This window comes from Gavia stellata, chromosome 4 (assembly GCF_030936135.1).
Source record: "Gavia stellata isolate bGavSte3 chromosome 4, bGavSte3.hap2, whole genome shotgun sequence".
Lineage (NCBI taxonomy): Eukaryota > Metazoa > Chordata > Aves > Gaviiformes > Gaviidae > Gavia > Gavia stellata.
The window spans coordinates 25,316,305-25,333,182 of NC_082597.1; the positions used below are offsets into that span (position 1 = coordinate 25,316,305).

Below are 16,878 nucleotides of genomic sequence, written 5' to 3' on the forward strand. Positions count from 1 at the left end.
ATAACTAACATTTCAGTCTGTGTTTTCACTTGAGCAGATTGCATTCCCTAGTTCCTGGGTTTTGCTGTAATACTACTATTTAAAGGTTTTCTTTTCCCCCATCTATAGCACTTATATTATCAATTAATTGTCATAGTGTTGAAGTATTAAGTGTCTGATTCAAAATCCACCGAAATGGATACAGCTCTGTGACCTGAAATAATTCACCTCTGCTTCAGGCATGGGCCTTTGCTCATACTCTGAGATCCTCCCAGTTCAGAGTATGAACCCTGCATCTCCGTGCAGCTCGGACTGCCTCCTTGGATCTCACCTCGCACACCAGCAGCTGGAGGTGTCAGGCTCATCTGGCAGTTCGAAGGTCTTAGTCTCTACAGAGGGTGTCTGAATGAATAGGAAATGTTTTTCTTTCTAATCTTTGTAAAACAATACTGATGCCTTTCACAGCCTTTGATTTTAGAGTCTTTTATTGGTTTTGCAGGTATTAAAGACTACTTGTTAAAGTTGAATCTCTCCATATAACACTATAATAAAAATTTTCTTGCGTAGCATCTGAAGAAGAGGTGCCATACACCAAAGAGGCACCGAGAGGCATCTGGTTTTTTGCAGGGTTTTTGCTTACCACTCTAAATTAGAGATCGAGTTATAAAGTCTGCAAATCACTGTAGTGGTAGTTTCAGGGACATACGTTGTAGTGTAGTGTAGTGTAGTGTAGTGTAGTGGGCTGATAATTAAACAGTGTCCTTAGTGCCCATGACTGTTTCTGCCCAGAGCTGGGGGTGTAAAATCAGAAGCAGATTTGAAAATCAGGGGAAAATACCTTACTACTGAAATCAGTGGTGTGTCCTTTTCTCTTTGTTTTTGCACTACTCCAAAGTGAGTGTGGTTTTTATACTCAAATGAGCAGCTGGATTTCCATCTCTGAATTGCAGAGAAGTTTTTTAGTTCTCTTTTCTGGTCCCTAGAGCATATTAGATAGGAAAAGCCTTGGCTTAATGTTGGCCTTGGCTAAACATCAGCTTTTTCTTTATGGGACATTTCTTTCATCAGCTGCACAAACTCAAGAATAAGCTTCCCAAACCCTGTCTCAGGCCATTTTGTTTTGGAACAGCAAAGTTGACGAGGGACCTGTGGGATGATGGATGAACAGCCTATACCAACTTTCCAGTTAGTGTCAACTAGGTGTTATCAGGAAAAAGGTGTGTGGATCAGGGAAGATGTGCCACTTTGTGTGGCCAAGTGCAAAATCGGCACTTAGTATTCTGCGTCTCACCTGTGCTCTAGAAAAGTGTGAGTGTGGGCTGCCAAAGCAGCCACGCAATGCATTGCTGAATAAAAACGGGAAATGACATCAACAGGAAGTTTTAATTCAAATGAAAGTTACTGAGCCACAGTTCCTTGAAATTATCCCACTGAAGGTCTGTGCAGCAGATGGGAGGGAGTCGGGAGAGTCATTCTAATAGTAGTAGATAACTGTCCCAAACACAGTCTTCCAAGTCATGCAATCTGGGCTCCAGCAGGTCTAGGTGTCTGGGTACTGTTTGCAGCACAACAGCAGTCATTTGCCAAATATTGCTGTCAGGTGACCCTTCAAGGTTAGAACTGCTTGCAAGGTTGTGAGCTATTGGTGTTTATTACGGAGGGACTGCTGCTAGATCCTACCTGGGTAAGGAACAAAAAATATTATTTGTCACATACCTGCCACATGACAAGAGAATTGTTAACCCATAAATATTGCTTGTAAATTTTTTTTTTTTGCAGTATCAACAGTAAATCCACAGAAAAACACTGCAGACCTGTAGTAGGCTGCCTAGAAGTTCACAAAGCCTCTTACATTGGTCACAGCAACTTCTTTCCTTTCTGCTGTAGAGGGTTTTAAAATCTAATGTAATAAAATGTCAGAGAAATCTCTCCTGCTGTTTTACTCGCTGCAGACAGGAAGCTCTGTAAAGACAGAACAAACAGGCTCAGATTCTGCCCAAGGGAAATGTGCTGAAATATCTAGAAGCTGGAGTAAGCAGAGGTTTTTAGCACGTTATTAAAATGAGGCTTATTACAAAATCTAGAATTCAGAATCCAAATCTGCTCAAGTTTCAAGGGATTCAGACTTACTGTTTTCTTTATGCTTCTTTTCAGTATTTCTTCTTTCTTTCTTTTGCATAAGGCATGAGGTAGAGTTTGACATTAGTACTCAGATTTTGCCAGTTTTCCTAAACATTTCTCTGCTCAGGAGAAGGTTGCATTCTGTCATGTCAGTCTTACCTGCTGGATCCAGCATACCTCAAAATCAATGGCAAAGCTGCCTATGGCGCCATCTGCGTAACATGAGACTCTAATTGCTATTGCATGTATTCCTTTGTCCACTGATTCTCAGTGCATTCCTCTTTCTCCTCTTTTCTCCTATTTTTCCCCCTCTCATCTTGTTCTTTTCTGTTCTTTCTCTCTTGTTCATAGTTTATACTCTTCCTTTCTTTTCACTTTTCTTCTTCCAGAACATTTCTTCTCAGTTCGTTTCTTCCACTCCTTCCATCCATGTGTAAAATCGCACAAAGAAATTAAGGTAGATTAGAAATTAATAATAGCACTAATCCTGCACTCCCTGGTAAAATTCAAGGGATGTGTCTTCAATGAGCTGATCTCTGACATCAATATTGCCATCTGGAGATGCCTCTTGTTCCATTGAAGAACGAGCCTGGGATGATTAATGTTTCCATGTAGGCATGTAATTTAGGTGCTTTAAAATATGGTGGACAATCTGGGCCCTTTTCCTTGGAGAATTTGCAAATACTTCATAAGCAAGGTAGAGTTTTGATCACAGACAAAGAAAGATCTGTATCAACTCTGTTGTCTTAAGGGTGTTCACAGCAGCTTCTCTGAATGAAGGAATTGCCTCTAGAATCTTCCCAAAGGCAAGAGTTATAGATGTTTCTGGTAACTATAGTTACACGTAGCTCCTTACTGAAGTGAAATGCAGATAACGTGTTATTTCAGAAAGCAATCGGTTGTTTTAATGAAAGAAAAAGCAAAAACAAGCCATGCATTTTTCTATGTCTTATTTTTTCTTCTGCAAATTTTAGCTGAGGCTGCTCAGAATTTCCAGTGAGTTGCACTCTCTGCATATAGAATACAAAATCTACCTTATGTAATGCCTTGGACCTCCACACCCGATATAATTACACTAGTAGTATATAAGCAGTTGTTTTTCTGAGTAAGTCTGTTTCTTACAGTAGATCCTTTTAGCAATAATTTTTTAGAAGGAAAATTTACATAGCTATGATTCTTGACTGATATGAGGAAATCAATTTGGTTAAAGCCCTGCAAAAAAAATAATGCTTGCATTTTACAAAAGCTAAACACTTTACTCAGCCAGGAGACCATAATTACTGTAAATAGGAGAGCTTTAAAAGGATGATAATATGAGCTCCACTTCCAGTACTTGAAAATGAAATAAAATTTCTGTAAAGTATAACCTTGAAATCTGAGAATCTGTATGTCCAGGCTATAAAACATCCATTCACCAGACTGGTACATGGATGAGAAGTGGGAAGGCACTGAAACAGTAGATGTGCGTCTGCTTGCTTATTTCTCTATCGGTCCCAATAAGAACACTAATAATCATTCTTGATTCACAACTACTATGTTCCTTATCACAAGCAGATGTTAATATTTCTACATACAGCTTGAAAACATTTATCAGTTGTAAGTATTTGTCACAACTGTCTGTGGTTTCAGAACTAAAGGAAGATCTTCTTTTGAGGAGTTTTTGGACCTCTTTGAAAGGTCCTCTCTTCCTTACTTGACTTTTCCTTCCTTTTTCAGAAATACTCCACCATATTTCTCCTTTGGCCTCCACTGTAGTCAACAGCAAAATTTTCCGTATCCTGTTTAGGGTGCAGAATCAGGCTTTAAAGCCACTGAAGCAAAAAGGAATATTGCTGCCAATATTATGCATATCATGCCCCAAACTAAGGACTACGTTTTGAGTATTGTTTCTCAGTGATTGGTTCTGTGCACTTTGTAATTCAGAGAATAATACTACTTAAGCGTTATTAATTATTTATTAACTGGTCACTTGACTAACAGTATATGCATCCTGCTGTCATCTCTTAAGCAATTTCTTCTGCTCTTGCTTTTAAATGCCCAAAGTTCAACCTTTCAGGTATTGTTCCTACGGTATTTACTTTTCCATGTCAAAATCACCCCTTTTTCTCAACTGCTGTAATGTATTTGTTTTGTATTGTCTCATTGAAATTGTGCATTTTTCGAGACACTGAACATGTCTTATCCCATTTGTACCTATTGACATGTAGATGTTACAAGCACCTAAATTGCTTAAATAAACTAAATAAGCTTAAACATCTAGCTTATTACTTCTCCAACTACTGTAGGATTTTGGCTTTCTCAGCTTACAGAGTTTGTTAAATTATACATGTTTCTATTTATAGACAAAATAATTGGAAGACTGACCATGGATCTGCAGGAACGAGGGATTCATTTTTCAGTAATTTATACTGCAGTGAGACCTTCAAGGGTGAGTAATCTTCAGTGCCTACAACTGTCAAATTTTTGGCATCTAACAACTTAATGTTTACAGAGGAATGCTGTAGATGATTTTAACGATTACACAAGCAAGCAATCTGTATTATATGAAGTTTTGACCAAAAATGATTGCATGAATTTTCATGGGTGATAGCTATATCACATAACTAATGAAGTTTTACTGTTCTAGGTGACCATAACTCTGCCATTGTCTTTAGAACTTATTATTATTTTTAAGGACTGTAATTTTAGATTTTTTTTCCATTTAACTCTAATGGTTTTATGGTAAATTCTACATGGAACCTTACTGAGCTTCTCTGTGTGGCTGGTCAGTAAAGGGGAAGTGTTGTTAATTAACTGAAGACTGCTAATGTATCAATTTTTAAACTGAGTGATTTCATTCCTTTTGGTCAATACTTAGTATTTACAACTTGAAGGTAAAGTTTTCACCCTTGCTGCTAGTCAGAACATCATTTATAGATCTAAGCATATTATGTTAGCAGTAAGTAGCAATGCAGAATAGTTATTTACACAGAGTTACCTGGTTTGTCAGACATACAGGTTGTAATCAAGAAATATTAAAATTTTAATGCCTTAAGGAAAACGGAATACAGTTCCCACTAAGGAGAGAGGCATATGAGGGATGGGCTGTGTCCTAAAAATCAGCAACTTTGAAAGAAACATACCTATCTGTTCCTGTGGTAACACATCTAAGCTCCTAATATGATGCTTAGTTTAATTTGAATTTTAATTCAAACTCAAGTTAATGTCATTTGAAAATACAGAAGATAGGTATAATTTCCTTGGTTTAGGCAACAGGAAAGCCATTACCGGGATTGTCTAGATCTAGTGTGAGCACTGCAGACAGGATCTTGAGAAGCTGGAGGATTTTCAGGAGGAAACACTAAGAAAAATTCACAACTGTTCTTAATACAAGAACAACACCTAGAAAACCTGTTTTAAATGGGTAAGGAGAGAAGTTCCTTTAGTTTATCCAAAAGAAGAGTAAGAGGCAACTTGACTGCACTTCATAAATGTTCTTTAATCAAAAGTGGATGAGCCCCCCAAAGGTGTTCTGTGCTCAAACAGAAATGATCTGGGTTTTTGCAGGGAGGTAGGATCTTGAACCTCTGGCTATCCAATGAGGTGATCAAAATAGTCCCTTCAGACTCTAGGAAAAAGACTAATTCTACTGAAGAAAAACAAGACCTTTCTTCAATAAGCCAAGCTGTGAAATTCATTTCCAGATACTGGGTTTTGAAGACCAGAGTTAGAATACAAAGACAGAGCAGCATGAGGAAGCTCACATTAATATTCTCTATGCTGTATGTTTCTTGTGGTTAAGGAGAGGACATAAGTCCAAGACTTTTGATCTGCCTTTTTTGTAAATACTGCATTATTTTTTTAACAAAGATCTAAAATAAAAATAAAAATTATTTAATTATTGTGGCTCTTTACTGTTTGAAATCAAAGGGTCATGGGCATTCTTAGCTGCAAATTGCATTTAGAACAATTGGAATGAAAAATATTTTTAATTAATGAAAGAATTGGTGTCAAGAGAAGGAATTTTTCAAGCAATTTTAAAAGTTTGTTGAATTTTAAATCTATGCCTACTTCAACGGGCTTTCTAAATTAAAGTGACTTAGTTTGAGCAACCGTAGTACTTTTAAATAATTAAAGCAATGTATTTTAAGATGTTCTGCATTTTTTAAAAATAAGCAATTTAAACTTTTCTTAATTCTTTAAATTCAATGCCATATAGAACCAGTTGAAGCATATTTTTTTCCCCTACAATAACTTTAAGTTATTTCAGTGCATTCAAGGTTATTAGCTCCTGTACAGAGCTAGAAAAGGCAAAATGGAAAGTACCTTGGAGTGTTCATCAGTCTGCACATTTGCACGTAACCTCTTCTTAGTGTGTATTGCATCTCTTTGGCTGTGCCTGAACTACAGATGTGAACTGTTTTGTAACGTTAAGCTAAAGGACTGATTTCCTTTGCTTAAGCTATAAAGACTATATTCCATGATCTAGAAGTTACAGGGTCACTCCACAGTGATAACCAAGATCACTATACATGAGAAGTAAAAGGCTTTGTTCATAAGGGAAAAGAACTTACATTACTTAGTACATTTGAAAATCAATAGCAATTATTCAGTATGAAAGATTTGCATTTACTAAGTTGGCTTTTTCTCGTTGATGAAGGAAATGAGCTTTAAGCATGATGTTTAAAAAAAAAAAAAGGTCAGCTCCTTCTGATCAGGTAAATTAATTTTATGAATTTTATGCAATGAAGCTCCCAAAAACTGGGGCTATGAGATACTTCTCTCCCAATAGCTCTACCTCCTTGCTGTTGGGCAGTTAATAGCTTCATAGCATCATCTTGTTACATTTGCTCATTCTTCCGTTGCCTCAAGCAGAGAAAAATATATGTGAGAAATGCAAATATTGGAAAAGATTCCAGACTGGTATTGGCTTCACAGAAAGTGAATTAATGAGACAGGAAGCAAAACTCCCCTATGATTGACTCTCTTTTCTGATTTTATGAGAAAGAGCTCTTTAGTTTAGTCAGTGCAGCCACAGATCCCTTTGGGCTATCATAGTTATCAGTTAATTACCCCAATGCACGACGGAGATTTATTCAATCTGGTTCTTGTTTTGTTCCAGTTTCAGCATTTGAAGCTGGAAGACAGAATTAAGACCCTGAAACAGGGGCTGTTGGGTAACCTACACGAAATGGTTTCACTAACCAGTTGATGATTCCTCTGGGTATCCCATCATGTCATAAAGGAGCTGCCTTCCTCCAACAAGGCAAATGCCATGTCTTGCGACTTTTATTCTAAAATGCTTTGCCTTCAAGGTCTGACTGAGTTGGGCTGACATTGAGAGAGTGATTTGTATCACCTAATTCTGGGCAAGTGAAGAGTAAATGTCTACATCTGAAGTCATCAACCAGGGTTCTCTTTACAATCAAAGACTTTTTAGGGTATGATCCTTCTGAGCTATTTTGTAGGGGACTGCTGCAGGATGAGGCAAAACTCACCCTTTGTAATCTCCTTTGTCCCTGACAACCATAAAGGCAGTCCTCATGCTTAGGTCATATAGGTTTAGTCAAACAACTCTCACTCAACATTTCTCATCTTCTTTTCCATTAAAAACCAGAAACTTATGCCAAGAATTGAGGACTCTCCTGCCAAGACCTTTCTTCCCTTTGAAATTCATTTGATTGATAGCTTATTTTTCTTCAGGAGAATCAAACCCATCTGCAGTTCCACTCTTGCATCAGGAGTTCTCATGAATATATGAATTTTTGCGTTCTTGGGGACTATGATCGAAGTCACCACTCTGCTTGTACTTGCTGCTAGCTAGTTTTTTTTTGGCTTGTGGTTGTAATGCCTAATTTTACCTGTGCTGTTGTAATTGCAGTGGTTAAAAAGGCTGCAGTGATTGAAAGATTCAATCGCTTCAAATCATAAATCTCATCATGTTTCCCATCCTTCAGATCCTCATGGTGTCCATGTTACATTTTTTACAAGTTTGCTTCTGAAACTTCTGCAAGACAGTGTTATAGTTGTTATCTCTTCCCAGTCAGATTGAATGCTGAGGAACCACATATTGCCAAAAGGAGATTTATGGCTGCTTCCCAGCTGATATTCATTTTGCTGACTCCACTTTTTACAGATGCATGGTGAAGTGCTGTTTAAGCCTTCTCTACTGCCTCCACATTTTCAGAAAGCTTCAGCTACTGTGGGCTTTTGACTGTTTCATTCTACAAGCTGTCTGCTCTAGTTGGTATTTAAGTGTGTTGAGTCTTTGATCCCACTCAGAGCCAAGCAATGTGAGTTATAGGAACTTTATTCAGCCATAAGTAGCATGGGCATCTGCAGCACAAGTGGCTGCATTTGACTCTTAAAAAGTGTCTCTTGAAGGTATCCTCAGGTGCTATTGAAGTGCACCCCAGCTGAAAAGTGTATGACAAGTTTTTATCTTCTTTGACAAGTGCTTGTGGTTGTATTTTCTTTGTTTCTGCTGTCTACCTAATGCATTTTTAAAAATTTTTAAAAATTTTAAAAAATGCATTACATTTTGCAGTGCTGTATGTTCCACCTACAGCCAACTCCTCTCTTTTTTGTTGACTGTTCAGTTCACCACTCTGAGGAGACCAAACTCTGCAACAGCCACCCCACTGACTTGACAGCTTCTGATTAATGGAATGCTTTTAACCATTTAATACACTCAAACATTATATAATGGGAGCTTTCCATGAATGAAATGTTAGAAAAATGTTTATAGTGCCATTTGCAGGAGTTGGGCTTGTAGGGTTAATTACCTCATGCATCCTTGAATATAGGAATTGCCTTCTTCATTTACTTTTGTATATTTTATATTTGAAGGAGCAATTACAGTTTGACATGGTATAATAAAGCATCAGTGCTTCCAACCTAAAAGAAGAAACCGCAGGAATTCTCATCCTTTAATCCTCTCCTTTCCCCACTGAAAGAATTCCATTATAGTAAAAAATAAACTTTAACTTGTTGATGAAGAATACACACTTAATTATTTCCTAGCTAACTCAGTTGTTGTTTTTTTCTTTACTTAATAGAGATAGACTCTTTTTAAATAATTACAAAAGAACTGCTTAAGGCTGGTTGAAGCCAGTTAGTTGTCACTCTAGAGGAAAAAAAATGAACAAACATTTAGCCAAATTAGCTTGGAAATTGAATGCTAAGGATGTGAGAAATGCTTGTTACCAATTCTGTATGATTCATCCCATGTGTTAGTGGGGAATTCAGGGAAGTAACTGAAAACTAGTGGTTTACCTTTAACCCTAGACTTTGCACTAGGGCATTAAGATTCACTTGCTTTAAACATTTTTGCAACTTTAGCTTTCATTTTATATTTATGGGGTTTTTTAGATATATATATATATGTTTATTGACTTCCCTGGAAAATGAAGGGCAGCATGGAACTAAACTATTATCCTTATCTGATCAGAACAATTTTTTTATTTTCAGTTGCTAACTAACTTTTTAAGGCATAGATAAAACATATACAGGTGTCCCATTTACATCAAACTAGAAAGTTGTATTTATTTTGCATTTCAAACGAAGGACTAGGAAAATTGGGGTGGGAGGGTGGAGAAGGACATAGGTAAGGATGAATTCTCTCTTAGGGAAAAAACAGAAATTGATAAAATGCAGGTATAAAAATTGCAACGAATACTCTTAAAAATACAGTCATATATAGACAGAGGACAAAAACATAATAATTCAGAATAAAATTAAGGTATAAGGCTAAAATAGGACAGAATAAATGGAATGTGTAACTGTAAACAAGCGTATTCACAGAATCACAGAATCACAGAATCACTAAGGTTGGAAAAGACCTGTAAGATCATCAAGTCCAACCTAAAAAAAAAAAAAACCCAAAAAAAACCCCAAACAAACAAAAAAAAACCCCCAAAAACCAACCCACCCAACACCACATAGCAGCATGCCCATCAAGCTACATCCCACAATGCCACATCCACACGCTCCTTGAATACCTCCAGGGAGGGTGACTCTACCACCTCCCTGGGCAGCCTATTCCAATGTTTCACTACTCTTTCAGTAAAGAACTTTTTCCTAATATCCAGCCTGAACCTCCCCTGGTGCAGCTTGAGGCCGTTTCCTCTAGTCCTGGGTCTTGCTAGACATGCTAAAAGCTTTCTGGAAGGAAAATGCCAAGGTAAAATTTTATTAGAGTGGCAGATATGTCTGTAAAGGATTGCTGTTGTATCTTAAAGGAAGTTTGGATTCAAGGAGACGAAGGTAAGTATTCTGGGAATTCTAGAGTCCTATTCTAGGAACAGAGTCTTTGAAGACTGAGGCTGAGCATAGCATGCAGGTGATATGACTTTATCCTAAAGATTTAAATGATCCATGTATCTGTGATTTGGTGAATTGCCCAGTAAGCTCCACTAATTATGTTGACTGACACTGTTCGTAGATGGAATGCAAACTGTTTAAACACAACATATTAAAAGCTCAAACCATATGTCAAAAAGCATTTTTGAAAGACCGTTTTTTCCCCCTCACCCTCCTCCCCACGAGGAAACATCCCAAACTGTGTCATAATTAAACAACAGATTGAAAGAGGTGAGGCTGTTAAAAGTAATAAAGCCATGCTTCAAAAAGCAAAGGCCTGTATGCATACAGAAATTTAAAAGGAATATAAATTCTTGCAATTTTAGTGCAAAATCATGTGGCAGACTTAACGAGATTCAGAGGAATAATGTGCAAAGGACATAAAAACTATTAATAAAAATCCATTAGACAGGAATTCTTTCAGTGAGCATTGGATCTAATAAGAAAGAGGAACTCAGAAAAATGAGTGACACACAAAGCCAGATGAGTCTGTGTGTTGATCATCTCTGTGGTGAAACATAGAGAAGTTCTCACTTCAAAGACTTTTTCAGTAATCATCAAGCCTCAAAAACTTTTGCTGTTACTGAGGTGGTAGTAGAATAGATTTCAGAATAAATCAATAAAATCAATAGTATCATATCACCAAAGTCAGATAATTTTCACCTAAGTTTTAACTAAAATAAGATAAGAAACTGTCAAACTATCAATTGTCATGATTTCTAATGTACAATTTACTTATAATTTAGATAATATGTATGTATATATAAAAATTATAAACTAGTTTGGCCTTAATCCCAGAGCGGCAGGAAGTGCCAAGTGTGACATGGGGTTTCAAAAGAAGCTCCATATCTCTGGAGAAATACAAGCAGGAGAGCTATCTTCTGTACTGACAAAATTGGTTGAAACTAAAGTAGTAAATATGTGGATATGTGAATTAATATAATATGGATTTAGTGTTCTCTGAGAGGCATAAAATACACAGGTAAAAGCGAACCTGTCGCTACAGTAAAAAAGGTTAAAAAGTGAAATTATTTTTGGGCAGAAATGAAAAATTTAAAGGTATGAAACAAAGGATAAAAATAAAGGATTGTTGTTTACAGTGGGGAGTAATTACTGATGGGATTCTGTGGGGATTGATGTTGATGCCTGTGCTGTTCAACAGAGTTGTTATTAGTATGGACAGTGGGCTGAAATCCGAAGGTGCCAAAGTTTGCTGATGTAATGACAAGTTGGAGAAACCACTCGCAGCACTGCGCTACTGGGTGATAAAATGACAGCTGAAATCCAGTATGAAGGAAAGTAACACACATAAGGAAAACCTTAAATATGCATACTACACTGTGGTGAGCGGCTGCTATTTCTCCGAAGAGGGATTACGGTGCGAATGTGGGTAGATGTCTTGGAACATCCCAGCAGTCAGCAGTGGGATGAATAATGAGCAGATGTTACCAATCGTTTGGAAAGGAAGAGGGCAGAGCAGAAAGCGTCAGTTAGTTCACTAAGCCCTCGGTGAGTGCAAGTCTGCCAGTGGAATAGTGTGTGTGATTCTGGCCACCCCATCTTTAAAGTGATACAGTAGAGCTACGAGATTAAAATATTTTAGCTAGGAAAAGTGGCAATTCAAGAGGCAAATAATAAATAAACCCACCACTAACATGGATGGGTTAAACAAGAAATAATTACTCACTATGTCTGGTCAGTATTCACGATTATCACCACTCACAGAGTGTAACACAGGAATTCAAGAGCACCAAATTCCTTTAGAGAAACGAAACAAACTATTTTTGGGTGACAAAAGTACATAGATTTCAGTGATTTGGTGAACTAATGGAAGAAAGATAGGAAGGAAGGACGGAAGGAAGATCCTATTACACGCATTCATTTGAATGCAACCTTCAGCTCTGAAGGTTTCTAACTCAAAGATTACAGAAATCAAGGAGGGTATCCTGGGACAAGTATTGTTTGTATTTACTCTTTTCTTATTTTTAGCTGCCAGTTACTATCAATAGCACTGGCAGTGAGCTAGGTGGACCTTTGGTCTCACACAGTTTAGCTGGTCTTGTGTCTTGGCAGTGGAAGGTTGGGATATTGACATAGCATTTCTCTGGGACAGGAATGTGAAAGGTAATATGTAACTTATTTGACTAAAGGCCGTGAGCCAGAAGAGGCAGCCCACAGACTAAACAAAGTTCCACTAAAGGAAGATCACGGACTTTCCTCCTCATGCTCACCTATCAGGTTGTTGTAGAATTACCACTTTTGAACATGAAAATAATTGCCACATCAAAAAAATGCCTGCTGCACGTAAATCATTGTTCTGCTGACAAACAGGGAATCCATAACAAAAAGTGACTGTGTCAGCTGGAAATCGGGTAGGTAGCACCCCAATCTTGGTGCAGTTTTCCCTACTTTCAGTTCAGTGAAACGGGTTGGATTCTCAAGATCCTTGTGATTAAGGATCTGCAAGCTGCCTCTGGGAACTCTGAATCCTTTCCCAATTCATTGCTATTGGTGAGCACAGAGACTTGTGTCTTCAGCACCTTCTCCAGAAACCAAAGCCCATAGGCATGATCTTTTTCAGAGGCAGACATGCATTCCCATTTTGGGGAAGCAAAGGGTTAGAAATGGGAAATGATCCCATCCACCCAGAGGCTCACAATGTATGTGTCTCCTCCCAACATGTTCCTAGGGCTGAAGAGCCAGGAACTCGGTGCTGTGTGGCTAGGTAGCTCCAGAATGTGGTCAGAGCAGCCTTGTCTTAAACATCTACCTGCAGTACTTCTTGTCTTCCTTCCCTTTGTAGGAAATTAAATTAATAAAACTGGTAAAAGAACCATCTGATGCAACCACAGGGATGCCTCATGCACTGGCAAGAGCATTTATAACCTGCACCGTTTGATTTCTGTTGCGGTCTCCATTGTCTGTGCTAAAGGAATAGCTGTTACAGGAACAAAGACATGCTTTACCAACACGACATAAAAATTTGTCAATAATCGGTAAAGCGCAGATCCCTGATCCTGGGAAGTGTGTGTGATCTGATGGCAGAATAACAAACCCATAAGTTTTAGTGGATCCAATCTGTAACACAGTTAAGACTAGTTAGAAGAAACCTGGATTATTTAATTTTAGTTTCAATTGGCGTATCATATCCTATCTTTCTTTTCACCTTAGAAAAGAATTCATTCACTTCATGTAATGTCACAGAACATTTCGATTTTAGAAATTCAGTGTTTTGTGGTAGGAAGACATTTTGTTGTGCAGTTCTAGATCTGCTATATTTATGCATGTAGTGGTTGTGTTTTTCTCTACTTTCTAACTCTTACCCTGCCTGTGATCCCCTGAAGTATTAGACTCTGTTCAAAGCCATCAGCTAATGATAGTCTGCCATTTGAAACAGAAAAGAGGGGCCGTCATTATTCATACATAGCCATTGTGCATACGCAGCCATTAAACTCTTAAGTACAGCATACATGCCTCTAAAATTAGGATAGAGTATGATAATTTTTTGTGTAATTTTCAAACGTGTTTATGACTTTAACAGAGAAAAATATCCTTGCTTTAGTGATGGATAGTTCTATTGAAATGTTCTCTCTAAAAGTCACTTTTATTAAATCCTACAGGCTTTTCCATAAAAATCCCTTAACCTGGAATTGCATGCAAGCTTCTGTTCACAAAGATTGCACATTAGAGCTTTAGCAGACAAAGCTAAGACCTAGGCCAGGGTGTTAATAAAATGTTGACAGACTGTTATGGGAGTGTTTGTGTATTGAAATACAGATCTTATTTCTTTCCAAGGACCATATTACCCCATCCCTTGCAGCTAACAACTTTAAATTGAATCAGATTTCAGTCACCTAATATATGGCATCTTTCTTTTTAGAAAGTTGTCAAATTAGAAAATTCACTGCTTACAGAAACTTGTGGTGCTAATATCTTTTGAGGAAATAGCCCTGTACAGTCAGATCCCTGTGCAGCCACCTGTGTTAGCACCAGCAGACCCAGAGGCAATGGTGGGAGGGCTCTGGGAATCACCAGTGAACCCCCGGACTGTTAGCCTGGTGAGGTACTGGGATGCTGTAAGAGAAGAGGCAAATTTGCCCAGCTTGACGAGGCTTTCTTTCTTCTGGGATCCAACCTACTATCATAGCACTGCACTGATCCATGTAGACTTACCAGCTCACTCCAACCTAGCATGGGAATCTCTATTATCAGGCTGTTGTATGACATATGTCTTTAGTGTCAGCGGTAGGCACACCCCCAGTAAAAAAAAAAAAAAGGCAAGAAACACAAGTAACATATCCTTTTCCTGCCAAAATGCTACAAGCCTCTTCTGAATTTGTTAATGGAAGCATTGCTGTAAAAGCCATACATAAAGTGGTGCCTGACATCAAATTTGATATTACATGGCATATTTTGTTCTTGTTCCATCCTTGTCATTTTACTAAAACCTCAATGTTTACAATTTTATTGAAACATTGCAGCTGTCTTCTGTGATGGGGATTTCTGGTTTAGCCCAAATGATTGAGTGACTTCACAGATAGATATTTAATGAATCATAAAAAGTATCATTCTATGTTTTAGTGCACTACAGTATGAAAGTTAAACCCCAAGTATTCTAACAGCTCTGCATCTGGGGCTTTCAGCCAAATCTCTTGCAAAATCCTGGAAAAGAATAAGGAGGGTTTCTTGCCTTACACTGAGCAGAACCATTGCAAGGTGAATGTTAGATCTCCCTTTACCTCCTCACTGTTGAAAACTCCTTCCTCCTCCCCAGTACGTGATTTCCTTATGACCCTAATGATATTCCTTGCTACTGCTCCACAATTTTTTTCAGGATCTGAACTGCCAGCAGGAGCGACTGATTGTGGTTGAACCAACTCTCCAGCCAGGCTGGCCATTACCTGGCAAGGGAAGCTTGGCTATAGGGTGGGAACAGCAATAGGCATCAGGTTGCTAAAGCAATCCCACAGGAGTGCTGGAAGGAAGTTGGTCTTTGTTTTCTAATACCCCTCACCTTATAAAGTTCAATTTTTCAAAGTTTAATACCAAAGCATCATGAAAAGTTTCAGTAACTACCAGCCACAGAGGTGGCAGTTACACGTAACTGCTAGCAAAGGTCGCATGCTTTGGTCTCATTTTGTTTCAGTTGATGGGCTAGAGACTGGTAGGAGATGAAGGAAATTATGAAATTGAGATTGATGACATTGGCTGAGATGTGTTAACTGGAAGGGTTAACTAGTCTTTGGTGGAAATATGTCTATTTTGAGACAAAATTGGAAGAAGAAAAGGGTTTCTCAAGAGAAAAGAAAGCATGGTAATCTTCAAAAAAGCATGGACGTTATTTCTAAGATTAGCTTTGTCTAGACTTTCTGATGTGGGTTTCATTTATATATATACCTTCTAGCTTGCATACACTACTGTCAGAAAAATTAAGTGGATACTGAGTGCAAGAAAGCAGAGTAGGAAGTAAGCACCTTTTTATTGATCTTCTGTGAAAAGAATGCTTGTTTTAACTTCCCTGTCAAAGATATCCAGTTTGCTAGAATTACTGGCCTTTGCCTTTTGATTCAGCAAAACTAGGAAGACAGAGCCAGACTCCTCTCTCAAGTTCCTGCAGTGCAAGTTCTGGCTTTCTCTGTTTTCTCCAAAAGAGTTATCACACACCGATGGAGATGCCGAAAGCAAAGAATGTTGTTGTCACATTGAACACAGTATTTTTACAGGGAGAATCTGACCATTTGAAAAACATACTGGTATTTAGACTGTGATTTACTACAGACAGACCTCAGGAATTGTAAGTATGATGTATAACTTTTTACAGTTAAAAATTAATTTCCTTGAAGTATCAATGAAAGTTTGAAGTGTAGCATGTAATACTATCATCCTGTCCACACCCCTTTCTTCAAGTTAGGAAAAAAAGGGAGACGGGCTCCCCAGTTTTGCAGATTAGTCCTCCAAAGTGTCCCAGGATCAAAATATTAAGTGGAGGGAGGGAGACTTTTATGGATCTTCAGATTTTTAATTTCCCTGTGACTAGCCTACATCTGGGACAAATAGTGCTGACAACTTTCCCGGCACCGTGAGTAACACATTTTGGCCCCAATCTGCATTTTTCAACTAGGTAACCCACCAAACCCCTGTCTAACCTCCGTCCAACCCTCACTACATATCTGTTTCCTCTTATTGCAGCAAAGGCTCCTAATCCTTTTTCACATCTCCCATGGCAACATATGGACATAAGAAAGTGGTGAAAACAACCAGTTGGAGTGGGTATTCCCCTTAGCAGTCTAAAAACAATGTAAAATCTGTAGCTTCTTTTATCCATATGGCAGAATTGCCTGAAACGGGGCCCAAAATCTAACATTAAAGCTGGGGAGCTTGGCATCAGTGAATACTTCTTGAATGATACACCTGGTAGATTCCTTTCAGGATTAATTC

General features: G+C 38.1%; 1 protein-coding gene across 1 annotated transcript in view; it reads left to right on the forward strand.

Moving 5' to 3' along the window:
- ATP6AP1 (ATPase H+ transporting accessory protein 1) overlaps window positions 1–16,878 on the forward strand; it is a 54,311-nt gene that overhangs the window by 16,874 nt on the left and 20,559 nt on the right. The window contains exon 6 of the mRNA XM_059816090.1: window positions 4,443–4,528. Coding sequence (XP_059672073.1) covers window positions 4,443–4,528 — 86 coding nt within the window. The remainder of the gene's footprint in view (window positions 1–4,442; window positions 4,529–16,878) is intronic.